This window comes from Rana temporaria, chromosome 3, assembly GCF_905171775.1.
Source record: "Rana temporaria chromosome 3, aRanTem1.1, whole genome shotgun sequence".
Taxonomy (NCBI): Eukaryota; Metazoa; Chordata; class Amphibia; order Anura; family Ranidae; genus Rana; species Rana temporaria.
In genome coordinates, this window is record NC_053491.1 from 490,780,728 (window position 1) to 490,799,298 (window position 18,571).

The 18,571-nt window shown below is 48.6% G+C and overlaps 1 protein-coding gene across 1 annotated transcript in view; it reads left to right on the forward strand.

Annotated features, from left to right (window-relative positions):
* Positions 1 to 17,676, forward strand: part of LOC120933768 (phospholipid scramblase 1-like) — a 69,736-nt gene extending 52,060 nt beyond the window's left edge. The window contains exons 5-8 of the mRNA XM_040347161.1: positions 3,099 to 3,319; positions 5,921 to 6,082; positions 16,544 to 16,705; positions 17,423 to 17,676. Of these exons, the coding sequence (XP_040203095.1) occupies positions 3,099 to 3,319; positions 5,921 to 6,082; positions 16,544 to 16,705; positions 17,423 to 17,482 (605 nt within the window). The 3' untranslated portion in view covers positions 17,483 to 17,676. The remainder of the gene's footprint in view (positions 1 to 3,098; positions 3,320 to 5,920; positions 6,083 to 16,543; positions 16,706 to 17,422) is intronic.
* The last annotated feature ends 895 nt before the right edge of the window (positions 17,677 to 18,571 follow it).

An 18,571-nucleotide genomic window follows, 5' to 3' on the forward strand; every position in this document is an offset into this window, starting at 1 on the left:
TATAATAAATAAATAACAAGTATATAATACATAATTAGTAAAAGCATATAATAAATAACACGTATATATTAAATAAAAAGTATATAATAATGTATAACAAATAACCAGCGTATAGTAAATAACAAGTATATAATAAATAAGCACCACACCCAAAAATGAAGAATTCAGGGGGGGGGGGCTTTTAAAGTGCCATTACAGAAACCAATATGTACTCTATTAATGAAATATTATTCTATTAATACAAATGATAATCATAATAATAATAATAATAATAATAATCACATTAGAAACATTGATCACAGCCCATACAATCCTATCTCCATGGACCCTCCATACACCCCCAGATGTGTGTTCTGTATGATTGTTGAATTAGATTTACACATTTTTCACATTTTTTCCAAATCCCCAATCATGGGATTTAAAAAAAAAAAATGATTATTAGTTTCATTGTAACAACATCTTTTTTTTTATCATCATATCTGTTTGTATATATGAGGAGGGCGCTGACCGGCGGTGATGCTTTTGGGGGAGGCCATTTTGTTTGGGGTAATTTTTTTAGTCACTGGTCATTTTATTCAGGGTTTTTTTTTTCAGATATTTTTGTGATACACATGAAAATTCTGCCATGTGTTTGGGGGATTCATTTGGTAGTCACTGGTATTTTTTAATATTCGGGCCTTTTTTTAATACATTTTTATCATATACAGTGGAACCTCGGATTGCGAGTAACACGGTTAACGAGCGTTTCGCAATACAAGCACTGTATTTTGAAAAATCCGGTTTGCGAGTGTTTTCTCGGATTCAGGCCAAAGCGGTGTGCAGTACCTCGTTAGGCCTGAGGTGGGGGGGGGGGGCGCCATTTGGAAATGCTCAAAAAAGTCTCTGAAATACTATGAGCCTTTCCGAGGTTTGCCGAGGTCAGCTGAGCTGTCCTCAGGGCTTTTCGGCCCTTTCTGAGGCTCTCCGCCACCCCCCCACCTCTGGCCACATGCGGTATTGCATGCCATAGAAGTCAATGCGGAACTAATTCTTTTCGTTTCCATTGACTTCAATAGGGAAACTCGCTTTGATATGCGAGTGCTTTGGATTACGAGCGTTCTGCTGGAACGGATTATGGGCTAGATTCACATAGATCAGTGGATCTATAGATCCGCTCGATCTATCTGATTTAAGATACACTGCCGCAAGTTTGGGTAATTCACAAACCACTTACCTCCAAACTTGCGGCGGCGGATCGTAAAACCCCCGGCGGAATTCAAATTCCGCGGCTAGGGGGAGTGTACTATTTAAATCAGGCGTGTTCCCGCGCCGATTTAAATGAGCATGCGCCGTCCGCGAAATTTCCCGGCGTGCATTGCTCCCACTGACGTCACTAGGACGTCAGTGGTTTCGACGTGAGCGTAACATGCGGCGCGCGGGTTTCTGAATCGGCGTACGCAAACGACGTAAAAAAAAAATCAAACTCGACGCGGGAACGACGGCTATACTTAACATTGGCTGCGCCTCATAGAAGCAGGGGTAAGTATACGCCGGGAAAACCGATACGTAAACGTCGTAACAACACTGCGTCGGGTCCGCGTACGTTCGTGAATTCGCGTATCTCGCTGATTTACATATTATTCAGCGTAAATCAGCGGGAACGCCCCCGGCGCCATTTTCAAATTGAAAAAAAGATCCGACAGTGTAACACAGTTACACCTGTCGGATCTTAGCCCTATCTATGCGTAACTGATTCTATGAATCAGGCGCATAGATAGGACCAGTGTAAGTCAGAGATACGACGGCATATCAGGAGATACACCGTCATATCTCTTTTGTGAATCTGGCCCAACCCGAGTAATCCAAGGTTCCACTGTATTTCCGAGGCTCTCCAGTGCCCCCCCTACCTATGGCCGCATGCGGTATTGCATGCCTTTGAAGTCAATGCAGAACAAATTATTTTCGTTTCAATTGACTTTTATGGGGAAACTCGCTTTGATATGCGAGTGCTTTGGATTACGAGCGTTCTCCTGGAACGGATAATGGCCCAGATTCAGGTAGATCCGCGCAATATTTGCGTGGGCAAAGGGCAACGATTTTTGCTCTGCGCCCACGCAAATATTTTGATATGCCCGCGATTCACGGAGCAGTAGCTCCGTAAATTGCGCGGGCGCTATGCTAAATAGCCCGGCGTAAGGGCGCCTAATGTAAATGATCCCGCCGGGGGCGGGAATCATTTAAATTAGGCGCGCTCCCGCGCCGAGCGAACAGCGCATGCTCCGTCGGGAAACTTTCCCGACGTGCATTGCGGCAAATGACGTCGCAAGGACGTAATTTGCTTCTAAGTGAACGTGAATGGCGTCCAGCGCCATTCACGAATCACTTACGTAAACGACGTGAAATTTAAATTTCACGAGCGGGAAGGGCGGCTATACTTTAGCATTGGCTGCCCCTGCTATAGCAGGAGCAACCTTGCGCTAAAGTCGCCGTACGGAAACTCCGTACCTTGCGTGCGCAGGGCCCGCGCAACTTTTGTGAATCGGTGGTAGTATGCAATTTGCATACTATACGCCGATCACAATGGCCGCGCCCCCTAGCGGACAACGCAAGAATGCAGCCTGAGATATGAAGGCATAAGGAGGCTTATGTCTGTCATATCCTAGGCTGCAGTCCGCGTAGCGATGTTCCTGAATCAGGGGCATTCGCTACGCGGGAGCAAAACAGCTATTGCGCCGCGCAACCTATGGTTGCGCGGGCGCAATAGCTTCTTGAATCTGGGCCACTGCCCGTAACCCGAGGTTCCACTGTACAGGAAACATTCCCCCCTCATGGGCGGGTCTTCTGCCATTTGTATGTTTTTTGCGTTATTTCCGCTACAAGAAAAACATCAAATTATTATTATAAGTTTTTGTTACTTTTATTATCATTTTTAGTTTCATTGTAACAACTTCTTTTGCATTGTGTCTATTTGTATATTTGAGGAAGGTGTTGACTGGCGCTGATGTTTTTTTTTGGGGGGGGGGGTCCAATTTTTTTTTCCGTCTGGATTTATGTATTAAATTATTTACCAGATAAAATGAAAAGTGATGAGTAACAAGTTCCTCCCGGTTGCCTTGCAGCGGTGACGGGCTTCGAGACCTGCAATCAGTACGAGCTGCGCAATATAATGGGCCAGCGCATCTTCTCGGTGCAGGAGAGGAGCACGGTGTGCGCTCGCTGCTGCTGCGGATCCCTCCGCCCCCTCAATCTGCACGTCTGCGACTACACGGGACGGGAGGTCATCCACTTTGTCCGCCCACTCAGATGTTCCAGCTGCTGCTTCCCCTGCTGCTTACAGGAGGTGAGACCGCGGGCGCCGGCGGCTAAAAAAACTCCGATCGTGATCTCCTTCTGAAGTGATATTTTCAGGCCTGTGTGTTTCCTATTCGTCTCTCTTACATTAACCGCTTCAGCCCCGGACCATTTGGCTGGCCAATGACCGGGCCACTTTTTTGCGATTCGGCACTGCGTCGCTTTAACTGACAATTGCGCGGTCGTGCGACGTGACTCCCAAACAAAATTGACGTCCTTTTTTCCCACAAATGGAGCTTTCTTTTGGCGGTATTTAATCACCTCTGCGGTTTTTATTTTTTGCGCTATAAAAAAAAAATAGCGCAACAATTTTGAAAAAAAAATTCATTTTTTTTTACTTTTTGCTATAATAAATATCACCAAAATATATATATATATATAAAAAATTCCTCAGTATGGACCGATACATATTCTTCTAAAAAATCACAATAAGCGTTAATTGATTGGTTTGCGCAAAAGTTATAGGGCCAGGTTCAGGTACCTGCGCTGCGGCTCAACGTATCCCGTTTACATTACACCGCCACAAGTTTTCAGCGCAAGTGCTTGATTCACAGAGCACTTGCCTGTAAACTTGCGGCGGCGTAGCGTAAATCCGTCCGGCGCAAGCCCGCCTAATTCAAATGGGGCGGGCACCATTTAAATTAGGCGCGTTCCCGCGCCGAGCGTACTGCGCATGCGCCGTCCCTTAAATTACCCGACGTGCATTGCGCTAAATGACGTCGCAAGTACGTCATTGGTTTCAACGCTAACGTAAATGGCGTCTTTTACGTAAATGGCGCCATTCACGGACGACTTACGCAAACGACGTGAAATTTAAAATTTCGAGGCGGGAACGACGGCCATACTTAACATGGGTTACACCACCTAGAGGGCATGCTTAGTTTTACGCGACGCATCTCTATGGAAACAACGTACATTTAGATCGACGGGCAAAGCGGACGTTCGTGAATCGGCGCAACTATTTATTTGCATATTCTACGCCGACCGCAATAGAATCGCCACCTAGCGGCCGGCCTAGAATTGCAGCCTAAGATCCGACGGTGTAACACAGTTACACCTGTCGGATCTTAGGGAGATCTATGCGGAACCTGATTCTATGAATCAGGCGCATAGATACGACCGGCCGGATTCGAAGATATGACGGCGTATCAGGAGATACGCCGCCGTATCTTCTTTCTGAATCCGGCCCCTAGCGTCTACAAAATAGGGGATAGTTTTATGGCGTTTTTATTAATATTTTTGGGTTTTACTAGTAATAGCGGCAATCATCGATTTTTATCGTGACTGCGACATTATGGCGAGCACATCGGACACTTTTGACGCCATTTTAGAACCATTGTCATTTTTACAGCGATCAATGCTATAAAAATGCACTGATTACTGTGAAAATGACACTGGCAGGGAAGGGGTTAACCTGTAGGGGGACGTTGAAGGGGTTAAGTGTTCCCTAGGGAGTGATTCTAACTGTTAGGGGGCGTGGCTTGCAGTGACACGTCACTGATCGTTGTTCCCGATGACAGGGAACAGACGATCAGTGACATGCCGCTAGGAGGAACGGGGAGATGAGGGGGCAGATCCACAAAAGAATTACGCCGGCGTATCTCTTGATACGCCGGCGTAATTTTAAATTTCCCGCGTCGTATCTTTGTTTTGTATCTACAAAACAAGTTACGACTGCATCTCGGATCTTAGTACGCCGTCGGATCGTAGATGCATTTTTCCGCCGGCCGCTAGGTGGCGTTTCCGTCGAATTCCGCGTTGAGTATGCAAATTAGCTAGTTACGGCGATCCACGAACGTACGTCCGGCCGGCGCATTTTTTTTACGTCGTTTGCGTTCGGCTTTTTCCGGCGTATAGTTACCCCTGCTATTATGAGGCATACTCAATGTTAAGTATGGCCGTCGTTCCCGCGTCGAAATTTGAATTTTTTACGTTGTTTGCGTAAGTCGTTCGCGAATAGGGATTTGCGTAAAATGACGTCACCGTCGTAAGCATTGGCTTGTTCTGGTTTAATTTCGAGCATGCGCACTGGGATACCCCCACGGACGGCGCATGCGGCGTTAAAAAAAAATTTGTTTACGTCGGGTCACGACGTATTTACATAAAACACGCTGCCATCACATCGTTTTGAATTGCGCGCCCTTACGCCGCCAAAGACACACTACGCCGCCGTAACTTACGGCGCAAATTCTTTGAGGATTCGGAAAAAAAAGGTAAGTTACGGCGGCGTAGTGTATATTAGATACGCTACGCCCGGCGGTAATATGCGCCGCTGTACGTGAATCTGCCCCGTTGTGTTTACACTGACATCTCCCCGTTCTTCAGCTCTGTGACCCGATCGCGACATCGAGTCCGCGGGTCCTGCGGGCATGGTCACAGAGCTCACAACAGGGTCACGAGCGCGCCGGCGGCCACATGGCCGGCAAATTAGAAGGGACCTATATATACGCCCAATTGCCCAGCCGTGCCATTCTATCGACGTAAAAGTGCGCGCGGCGGTCAGCGAGCGGTAAAATATCATATAATCCATATCTTGGTCCTCCATGACTCTTCCCGCGTTTGTGACGCCTTTCTGTCTTTTGTCGTGCAGTTGGAGGTGCAGAGCCCCCCAGGTCAAACCATCGGTTACGTTGCCCAGACGTGGCACCCGTTCCTCCCCAAGTACTCTCTGATGACGGAGAGCCGGGAGCCGGTGTTGAAGGTGGTCGGTCCGTGTCTGATGTCCAGCTGCTGTGGAGACATTAACTTCCAGGTGAGACGAGGCCCCGCCCCCAACCTCAATCCAAATTTGTTCTTCTACATTTTTAAGGTCATTCTTGTTTTGAAGTAAATCAGTTTTGGTGATCCTACCAGTATAGTGTATCCACAGCCATGGGCGTCCGCTGAAATTTTTTCAGGGGGGGGCGCTTCGGCACTGGCGATACACAGTCGCATTTAACCCTTTCTTCGACCGCTAGCGGGGGTTAAAAGCGCCCCCCACATTGAAATGTAAAAACATCCCACTGTGCCCCCTGCATATTTCAATATCTCTTTATCACTACTGTGTACCCTCCTCTCCACAACTGCATTACTGCACCCCTTTACATTACACAGCACCCTGCGCCTCTCGACCCCTTACATTACACAGCACCCTGCATCCCTCGACCCCTTTACATTACACAGCACCCTGCATCCCTCGACCCCTTTACATTACACAGCACCCTGCACCTCTGACCCCCTTTACATTACACAGCACCCTGCATCCCTCGACCCCTTTACATTACACAGCACCCTGCGCCTCTCGACCCCTTACATTACACAGCACCCTGCATCCCTCGACCCCTTTACATTACACAGCACCCTGCATCCCTCGACCCCTTTACATTACACAGCACCCTGCACCTCTGACCCCCTTTACATTACACAGCACCCTGCATCCCTCGACCCCTTTACATTACACAGCACCCTGCATCCCTCGACCCCTTTACATTACACAGCACCCTGCATCCCTCGACCCCTTTACATTACACAGCACCCTGCAAAGCCACCAGAGACAGCCAAACAACTAGCACTTTAAGCAACAAAAACCTTCACATTTTTGTTTGTATATAATATATATACCCTTAAAATGCCAGGAGCCGGGTGCACTGGTCAGTGATCATAGTAACTCATGTATTAATGTCAGTGCAGGACATTTACCCCCACCCCCGCTATGCTGCATATTAAAAAAATCACAGACAGTCATCACAGTTAATAATCTTCAGACTGCATCATTCCGTATGGCATGATGCCATATGGAATGCAGTCTGAAGATTTTTTTAATATGCAGCATGGCGGCGGGGGGGGGGGGGGGGGGGGGGTAAATGTCCTGCACTGACATTAATACATGAGTTACTATGATCACTGACCAGTGCACCCGGCTCCTGGCATTTTAAGGGTATATATATATATATACAAACAAAAATGTGAAGGTTTTTGTTGCTTAAAGTGCTAGTTGTTTGGCTGTCTCTGGTGGCTTTGCAGCCAAGAAACTAGTATTTTCAGAAGGGAAGTCAGTAAAAGCAGGCTGGCTTTGCAGTGCAGTAATGCAACACAACACACATTGGCACACTTTGCACATAATAATGTTTGCACTGAATTTTTTTTATTTTCCAATAATTTGTATTGAAAATTATTCATATCAAGTTTACAAAGCAAAAGCACGGACATTTTTTTAATGGCTCCCCAATGCACTAAAGGGCACACCTGCTGCATAGTAATACACTTTGATTTTTACTATATGAAATTGTGATTGTTATTATTCGATTAGTGAGCCATTTTACAAGTGTGTGTGTCACACACACACACACACTTGTAAAATGGCTCACTAATCGAATAATAACAATCACAATTTCATATAGTAAAAATCAAAGTGTATTACTATGCAGCAGGTGTGCCCTTTAGTGCATTGGGGAGCCATTAAAAAAAATGTCAGTGCAAACATGTACAAAGTGTGCTAATGTGTGTTGCATTACTGCACTGTCTGCAAAGCCAGCCTGCTTTTACGGACGTCCCTTCTGAAAATTAGCAAACAATTAGCGCTTTACAGACTGTCTGTGTCTGTGTTACCTCAACAGCGTGCAGGCTCCTCTCGGTACGGCTCTCTACGCTCCTCCCAGCCATCAGTATCACGACGTGATCCCCTCCCGGCGTGAGTGACGTCACGCCACCAGGACAAGCACCAGGCTGGACTGCAAAGTTAGGGGGAGTGAGCGATAATTGGCTGGCCGGAAAACAAGGGGCGGGGAGCGGAAGGTAAACAAACACAGTCACAGACTGACTTGATATGCCGCGGACATGAGAGAGACAGTGACAATCGGCGGCGCTGGTTCGAGAGGCGGCCGCAGCTAAATCTAAATGTGTGTCAGTGTCTTACTACTGATTCTAGGGGGGGGCAAACGCCCTGCCTTGCCCTATGGAGCGGACGCCCATGTCCACAGCCACTTCCTTTCTAGGGTGAGTGTCACATACTTGGTGGAGATCAAGCTGGAGAGGGGGGCTTCTCTTGCACCTCGTGTCTGACACCCCCTGGTAGTGGTGACAGGTAGTGACGGACACAGAGTGGCACGAGGGCCGATGGCGCTGGCTGAGTCTTGGCAGCAACCAGGTGGCTCCGTATTGCTGGGTCAGCAGATGGAGGCGTAGCCGGGACGTAAGCCAGGAGGTCATCAACAGCCGGACAGAGCAGGTACTGAGACGAGAGGCATTGACTTCAATGGCATGCAATACCGCATCTGGCCAGAGGTGGGGGGGGGGCACAGGAGAGCCTTCGGAAAGGCCTGGGGACAGCTCGGCTGACTTCGGAATTCCTCGGAAAGGTTTGAAAACACCCGGGAACTGAGTATTTCCGAACTGATCCGATCTGCTCAGCTCTGGCGCCCCCGCACCTCTGGCCAAATGCGGTACTGCAGTCCCCATTAGCTTGAATTCTGGCCCAGATTCAAAGAGATTTGCACTTTCTTTGCGGAGGCACAGGGCAACGATTTTTTCCTGCGCCCCCGCAAATTTGCGCCGCTGCACTCGATTCACAGAGCAGTAGCTCCGTAAATTGCGAGGGCGCGCTGGCAAAATTGCCCGGCGTAAGCGCGCGCAATGTAAATGATCCCGCCGGGGGCGGGAATCATTTAAATTAGGCGCGTTCCCGCGCCGATCGTAAAGCGCATGCTCCGTCGGGAAACTCAAGGACGTCATTTGCTTCAAAGTGAACGTGAATGGCGTCCAGCGCCATTCACGATTCACTTACGCAAACGACGTAAAATTCGAACGTCGCGACGCGGGAACGTCGGGTATCCTTAGCATTGGCTGCGCCTGCTATTAGCAGGAGCAGCCTTACGCTAATCACGCCGTATGGAAACGACGTAACTTGCGTACGCAGGGCCCGCGCAACAATTGTGAATCGGTGTTAGTATGCAATTTGCATACTATACGCTGATCACAATGGGAGCGCCCCCTAGCGGTCAACGCAAGAATGCAGCCTAAAATCTGCGTGGCATAAGAGCCTTATGCCGCGCATATCTTAGGCTGCAGTCGGCGTAGCGATGTTCCTGAATCAGGAGCATTCGTAACGCCGGAGCAAGTAAGCAATTGCGCTGCGTAACTTATGGTTACACAGGCGCAATTGCTTCTTGAATCTGGGCCTCTGCTCGTGTTGCGAGACAACACTCGCAAACCGAGTCAGAATTTTTTTTTAAAAAGTTGCTCGTCTTTCAAAATGCTCGCTAACCGCGTTACTCGTAAACCGAGGTTCCACTGTACTAGGTACTCTGAGCCCAGGAAATGCTGCATTCAGTAAAAAAAATAAAAAATAAATGGACTAGCTGTTGCTTTGATTGCAAAATAAAAAAATTCCCGGATTTCAGATCGGGCTAAAAGCACCAAAAATAAAATGAATATCCTTGTAGAATCTTCAGCTATAAACATGTTGAATTAATGTTGCTATAAATAGTGACATCAATCAAATAAGGCCCCACTGCCAAAAACAAACAAAATTCTTGCTAAAGAAAAATAAAATCTTCCTCATGATCATATAAAACACATCATTGTTTCTCATCACCCCCCCCCCCCCCCCCATGGTTACAGCATTTCTCAGATAAACTCATGCTCTCCGTCCTTCATATTTTATACGGTATTTCCCAATTTTCTCCACTGTGAAGGGTGGAATGTGTGCGGGCGGAGGAATTTGGGCGGATCCCACCCTTCCCATACATTTTTTCCACGACTTTCTTTGGTGAAAGTTTTTACTGATGGTACCCCAACACTAACAGATTCTCTATATGGCCAAAAGCTTGTGGACACCTGACCATCGCACCCATATGAGCTTGTTGGTCATCACATTCCAAGACCGTGGCTCTTAATTTGGAGTTGCCCACCAACCATACATCCTCCACTCTTCTGGGAAGGCTCTCCGCAAGATTTTGGAGGGTGTCTCTGGGAATTTGTGCCCATATGTGAGGTCAGGTCCTAATGTTGGATGAGGAGATCTGGCCCACCATTGCCATTCCAACTCATCCCAAAGGTGTTCAGTAGGGCTTGAGGTCGGGTTGAGTGCAGGACACGCAAGTTCTTCATCACCAAACTGGATAAACCACTAGGTAGATTCAGAAAGAGTTAGGCCGACTTATCAGTAGATAAGCCGACCTAACTCCGAATCTACGCCGCCGTATGTTTAAGCGTATGCTCAAACAGAGATACGCTTAAATATATCTAAGATACGACGGCTTGCGCCGTCCTATCTTAGATTGCAATTTTTCGGATGGCCGCTAGGTGGCGCTTCCATTGCGGTCGGCGTAGAATATGTAAGTGAGTTGATACGCCGATTCACAAACGTACGCCCGGCCGCCGCAGTCGATTTACGCCGTTTCCGTAAGGCATTAGCAGGCCTAAAGTTATTCCACCTATTAGGTGGAATAACAATGTTAAAGTATGGCCGCCGTTCCCGCCGCGAGATTCAAATTTTTTACGTCGTTTGCGTAAGTCCACCGCGAATCGGGATTTACGTTGTTTACGTCCACGTCGAAATCAATAGGCCCGTGCGGCGTACGTAGCCGCAATGCACGCTGGGAAATGTAGGCGCCCGGCGCATGCGCAGTTAAAAAAAAAACGTAAAAAACATGAGGTCAAGCCTCATTTCCATACAACATGCCCCCCTCCAACACATTCCAATTCGGCGCTCTTACGCCCGCCCGCTTTAGGCTACGCCGCCGTATATTAGCAGGCAAGTATATTGAGAGGGCCAGAACTCTTCTCAGAAGAGTTACGACGGTGTATCTCAGGAAACTCCGTCGTATCTCTGTTTCTGAGCCCGGATATCTATGCGAGTGATTCTTAGAATTATTTTCGCATAGATACGGCCAAGATGTGGCGTTTACGTTCAGGTCTCATTTGACTATGCAGATGAGCCTGATACGCCGATTCCCGAATGAATTTGCGTCGCGTAGCCGTCGCTTACGTCGTTTCCGTAAGCGTAAGGTTACCCCTGCTATATGAGGGGTAACCTTACGCCAGTCCGCCGTATGCCATGTTAAGTATGGCGTCGGGTCCGCGTCGGCTTTTTCCGTCAGTTACAACGTTTTACTAAGTCGTCCACGAATACGACTTTACGTCAATGACGCTCACGTTGGCGTCATTGACGTTTTCCGTCGAGAACTGGAGCATGCGCACTGGGCTATTTTAAGCCCGGCGCATGCGCATTTCGATCGGCACGGGGCACGCTTTATTTAAATACAAGCCGCCCCCTTTGAATTATGCGGGGATACGCCGGGCCATTTACACCACGCCGCCGCAAACTACGGAGCAAGTGCTTGAGGAATACGGCACTTGCTCCAATAAGTTGCGGCGGCGTAGTGTAAATGACTTACACTACGCCGGCGCCGTATCTACGAGAATCTGGCCCAGAATCATTACTAGCCTAGCTAATTTACAGCGGCGTAGCCTAAACACGATAAGCTACTCTGCCGTAACTTTAATCCAATGTACCTGAATCTACCTACACGTCTTTATGGAGCTGACTCATTTGTGAAGTCAGGTCCTAATGTTGGATGAGGAGAGCTGGCCCACCATTGCCATTCCAATTCATCCCTAAGGTGTTGAGTAGGGCTTGAGGTCAGAGGTTGAGTGCAGGACACGCAAGTTCTTTCAAACCAAACTAGAAAAACCATGGCCGGATTCACAAAGCCTTTACGCCGGCGTATCTCGAGATACGCCACGTAAGTGCAAATATGCACCGTCGTATCTGTGCACCGTGCCCACAAACCGAGATACGCCTAAAAATAGGCTTCCTACGACCAACGTAACTTGCCTACGCTGGCGTATCGTGGGCGCATATTTACGCTGGACGCAAGTTGCGCTCCCATTGATTTCCTATTCAAATATGGAAATGAGGGAGATACGTCGATTCACGAACGTAGTTGCGCCCGGCGCATAATATACGCGGTTTGTGTAAGTCGTACGTCCGGCGTAAAGTTATTCCCCATATAGGAGGCGCAACTCATGCAAAGGTATGGACCAGAGAACACAACCTGTCGTATCTTATGTCGTTTACGTTGTACGTGAATATGACTAGGCGTAGGTTACGTTCACGTCGTAAGCAGTGATCCGTCATATCTTAGGGTGTAGTTCCGACGTGATTCTGAGCATGCGCAGTGGGATGCGTCCACGGGACGGCGCATGCGCCGTTCGTTATTCGTATCTTTATGGCGCTCGGCCCATCATTTGCATGGGGTCACGCCTCATTTGCATGGCGTCACGCCCACTTACGACGACTTACGCCTAGGAAACCCAGCGCAGATTTGGCAGCACTGGCTTTGTGAATTCTGTGCTTGCCTCTCTGCGCTGCGTCGGCGTAGCGTATATGAGATATGCTACGGCGGCATAAATATGCGTCGATGTATGTGAATCCGGGCCCATGCCTTTTTGGAGCTGACTCAGGTGTGAGGTCAGGTACTGATGTTGGATGAGGAGAGATGGCCCACCATTGCCATTCCAATTCATCCCTAAAGTGTTGAGTAGGACTGGAGGTCAGAGGTTGAGTGCAGGACACGCAAGTTCTTCATCACCAAACTGGAAAATCCATTTTTTTATGGAGCTGACTCATTTGTGAGGTCGGGTACTGATGCTGAATAAGACAATCTGGCTCACATGTTTTGCCTCGCATTGGGCGCCAAAAAAATAAAAAGACCTGGCTCACAATCATCAAAGGTGTTCAGTAGGGATGAGGTCAGGGCCAAACTGTTCCCACAAGGTTGGAAGAGCACAACTGTCTACAATGTCTTTGTATGATAGTACCCTTCACCAGAGACACCTGAACTCATTTGGAGGGGTGTCCGTATCCTGTGGGTCATATAGTGTATCCGTAAGGAGTGAGATGACCCTATTACAATTATTGGTAGGGTTCTTTAACCACTTCCCTCCCGCCATATACAGAATGACGTCCGGGAAGTGGTTCTGTTATCCTGATTGGGTGTCATATGACGTCCAGCAGGATAACATGCCGAAACGCACCCACGAGGGCGCGCAACGTGGTGACCGCGAGTGTGGCGTGTAAGGCCTCGTACACACAACCGGACATGTCCTCTGAAACTGGTCCGCGGAGCAGTGTCAGCGGACAGATCCGACCGTGTGTACAGGCTAGCGGACAGATTTCCAGCGGACAAATGTTTCTTAGCATGCTAAGAAACATGTCCGCTGGGAAGCTGTCCGTCGGACATATCCGCTGGTTAGTACGTCTAATCAGCGGACCGAAATCCTGCGCATGTGTCGAATTGATTCGACGCATGCGTGGAAGCATTGAACTCGCGCGATAGAGAACGTAGGTGTCGTATAGGTGTGTACAGCCATCAGACCGAAATCTCCTAGCGGAGATGTCCGATGAAAACGGTCCGGCGGACTGTCCCCTCGTGTGTACGAGGCCTCAGTCTGACACCCCGCATCTCCGATCGTTATAAGAAGCCTGTCAGAGGCTTCTTACCACGTGATCAGCTGTGACCAATCACAGCTGATCATTGTGTGAACCAGGAAGTGCATTCCCCGGTTTGCGCTGACAGGGAGAGACAGTTGGAGCCAATCGGTGGCTCTCCCTGTCAGAGGGGGGGGGTCTGTGCTGATTATCAGCACATTGATTATCAGCAGAGCCCCCATCAGATGTGCCAAAAAGGTACCCAGACAGTGCCCCCTGATGTTTGCCTATCAGTGCCCAACAGGGATGGACTGGCCATTGGGACTACATGGAGTTTCCCGGTGGGCCGATGTGTCAGTGGGCCGGCTTCAGTGACAGCGGACCGCCGCCCCCCCCCCCCTTCTCTCCTATGTCTCTCCCTCCCTGCAGCGCTCACCTCCTCTCTCTCCCCGCAGCGCTCACCTGGGGGGGAACAGAGATGCAGGGGGAGGACCAGAGGAGCAGGGGGGATTGCAGAGGAGCATGGGGGGAGGGGACAGACAGCTGACTCAACAGCTATGGCCTGGGAGTTTCTCACTTCTGCCTAATCTTGTCCCATAAGGGGGGGGGGGGCACCGAACTGATTCTTTGCCCCGGGTGAAATAATGTCTAGCTTCCCCACTGGTACTGCCTATAAGAGTATCAGTACCAGCCGTTCTACTCTAATAAAGTAGAATGGCTAGTGGCTAGTGAAGGGGGAGAGGGGGCTTGGGTGGCCAGGGGGGTGCGGGAGTTGTCCGGCCGCCATGGGAGAGACCTGCCAGTCTGGATGACGTCCAGGGCCAAATTTTTGTCCCAGTCCAGCCCTGGTGCCCAATAAATTGCCAGTCAGTGCTCATCACTTTGCCAATCAGTGCCCTACAGTAACACCTGTCAAAAACCTCATCATCGGTGCTGCCCATCAATTCTACTCATCAGTGCCTCCTCATCAGTGCCACCTTATCAGTGCCCAACACTGCCTTGCCTCATCAGTGCCTGTCAGTGCCCTTCACAGCCACTTGTCAGTGCCCATCAGTGCTGCATATCAGTGCCCATCCATTCTACATGTCAGTGCCTCCTCATCAGTGCCACCTTATCAGTGCCAACTCATCAGTGCCCATCAATGTCGCCTCATCTGTGCCCATCAGTGAAGGAGAAAACAAAATAGTATAACCGAAACAAAGAAAAACTTTTTTTTTCAAACATTTTGGTCTTTTTTAGTTTGTTTGGGTACAGTCGTTTGGGTACAGTGTTGCACGACTGCGCAATTGTCATTCAAAGTGTGACAGCGCTGAAAGCTGAAAATTGTCCTGGTCAGGAAGGAGTGAAAGTGCCGCCCAGTATTGAAGTGGTTAAAGAAGGGCCAAAAAAAATCCTGTCTCCACAGGGGTAGATTCAAGAAGCAATTGCGCCTGTGTAACCATAGGTTACACAGCGCAATTGCTTACTTGCCCCGGCATAACGAGTGCTCCTGATTCAGGAACCTTGTTACGCCGACTGCAGCCTAAGATATGCGCGGCATAAGGCTCTTATGCCCGCATATCTTAGGCTGCATTCTTGCGATGGCCGCTAGGTGGCGTTCCCGTTGTGCTCAGCGTATAGTATGCAAATTGCATACTAACGCCGATTCACAACGTTGCGCGAGCCCTGCGTACGCAATTTACGTTGTTTCCGTACAGCGGTTTTTGCGTAAGGCTGCCCCAGGCTATTAGCAGGGGCAGCCCATGTTACGTATACCCGTCGTTCCCGCGTCGCGAAATTTAAAATTTGCATAAGTGGATCGTGAATGGCGCTGGACGCCATTCACGTTCACTTTGAAGCAAATGACGTCCTTGCGACGTCATTTGGCGCAATGCACGTCGGGAAAGTTTCCCGACGGAGCATGCGCTCGGCGCAGGAACGCGCCTAATTTAAATGATTCCCGCCCCCTACGGGATCATTTAAATTGCGAGCGCTTGCGCCGGGCATTTTGCCGGCGCGCCCACGCAATTTACGGAGCTTCTGCTCCGTGAATTGAGGGCAGCGCAAAAAAATTGCGGGGGCGCAGGGCAAAATCGTTGCCCTGCGCCTCCGTAATAAATGCGCAAATCTACTTGAATCCGGCCCACCGTGTTTAAGGGCCACGCAGGGCCCCGTTCTCACAGTGACAAAAATAAATGTTCCACCAACACTTTGGGGACACAAAGGACCTCTTTGTGAAGGTGATTCTGAGGGTGAAGCTGAGGGTTATTTATGGTCACATGACAGGTGTGCTTTAAAGGTCAATATACACGGGGGTCAGACTGCGGGGGTCAGACTGTGGGGGTCAGACTGCGGGGGAAGGTCAAACGCAGCTGTCGGGGGAAATATCTTTTTAGATGTGTTTGGGATCCAATCATGACTTGTATGGAAGGAGAAGGCTGAACCAATCACATGGGGACAGGATGTATCCAAAGAAAACACCATACATGTCTAAAGCAACAATAAACATAAGTTCACACCAATCAATTGGATCCCGTTTGGATTCTGGGATCTCGTGGATTGGCTGGAGATCTCGTGATCTGATCATTCTACCAATCGGAGGTCTAGGCTGGATCATTCCTCACCTCAGACTACTCTGACTCCTCTCCTGTCCTGCCTCAGACTACTCTGACTCCTCTCCCGCCTCAGACAACTCTGACTCCTCTCCCGATCTCAGCCTCCTCTCACTTCATCCTCTCCTCTCCCGATCTCGGCCTCCTCTCACTTCATCCTCTCCTCTCACCATCTCGGCCTCCTCTCACTCTCACCCTCTCTGTGTCTCAGGTGAAGCCGCTGTGTGAGTCGCGCAGTGTGGGTCGGATCAGTAAGCAGTGGACCGGACTACCCAAGGAAATCTTCACAGATGCCGATAATTTTGGGATCCAGTTCCCGAAGGATTTGGATGTGAAGATGAAAGCAGTGTTACTGGGCGCCTGCTTCCTGCTGGTGAGTCTTTCTTTCCAGTCATGCATGAGAGCTCCCCCTACAGGCTAAGGTTGTGTACAGCTCATTTTGTTGGGAGACTTTAATAAAGACCACCGGTAGGTCCTAAAATCACTGAAATCAGTCAGAACCAAAATAAAGACAAAACTATGAATGGTGGCTTTACTTATATGAGATCATATCACCTCCCATTGGTGGGAAGGGGCCCAACCCCCGCAGAGCAGATGAAGGACGCCCTTCTAGATTCTGGTGTTTTCTAGCTCGCTGTTGGTCAAGTCCTTGAATTTTATCAGCTTGTAAAATTTCAGACTTTATAAATTGAAGATTAATTCATTTTATCACCCATTAATGTTTGGTATGGACAGGTATAGATGAAGAAGAAGTGATGGTTTGGCGTTGATGATCATAACTGAAGCAAACCAAACCAAAATGTCAGCCATACCCTGACTCTAACACCATTCCCAACCATAACTCTGAACCCAATTCCTCTCTCTATTTACAAATAGAACAATAAATATCTGTGCCAGACACGAATGATCTGTATATAGGTCTATATCTTTGCACTCACGGATGCACATATTCGAAATTCCCATAACAAATGCGGAAAGTTCTAATAAAATGTCTCGTGTCTTCACTATGCTTTCTTCTGTGCTGCTTCTACGAGTGATGTCACTGTGATGTCATAGATCCGCCTCTCATTCATTTTTTATCTCTTTTCAGGATTACGCCTTTTTTGAGAGGTCACGCAACAGGACGGAGCGCAGCACCGTGATTGGTTAACGGATTTTCTCATGACTGTATCCCTTGTTACATGATCCTGTTTACACCCTCCTGACTATAACTGCCCCTCCATACCCCCCCCCCCCACTAGCCATATACCCCAAAGTTTACAGCGGTCTGTATAAACTGACCTATTTTGTACAGATATATCTATTCTAAACTTTTATGTGTTTGACAATAAATATTCATCTGTATGTGTGCCGTCCTTCTCTCTGCAATCAAAGGGAAAGCCGGAAAGAAGATCTCACCTTAAAATACTATTTTTATCCCACTGATACCAATGATGGGACACTATTCCTCCCACTGACACCAATGATGGGACACTATTCCTCCCACTGACACCAATGATGGGACACTATTCCTCCCACTGACACCAATGATGGGACACTATTCCTCCCACTGACACCAATGATGGGCCACTATTCCCCCCACTGACACCAATGATGGGCCACTATTCCTCCCACTGATACCAATGATGGGACACTATTCCTCCCACTGACACCAATGATGGGGCACTATTCCTCCCACTGACACCAATGATGGGACACTATTCCTCCCACTGATACCAATGATGGGACACTATTCCTTCCACTGATACCAATGATGGGACACTATTCCTCCCCCTGGCACCAATGATGGGACACTATTCCTCCCACTGACACCAATGATGGGACACTATTCCTCCCACTGACACCAATGATGGGACACTATTTCACCAACTGACACCAATGATGGGACACTATTCTTCCCACTGACACCAATGATGGGACACTATTCTTCCCACTGACACCAATGATGGGACACTATTCTTCCCACTGACACCAATGATGGGACACTATTCCTCCCACTGACACCAATGATGGGACACTATTCCTTCCACTGATACCAATGATGAGACACTATTCCTTCCACTGACACCAATGATGGGGCACTATTCCTCCCACTGACACCAATGATGGGACACTATTTCACCCCACTGACACCAATGATGGGACACTATTCCTCCCACTGATACCAATGATGGGACACTATTCCTCCCACTGATACCAATGATGGGACACTATTCCTCCCACTGACACTAAAGATGGG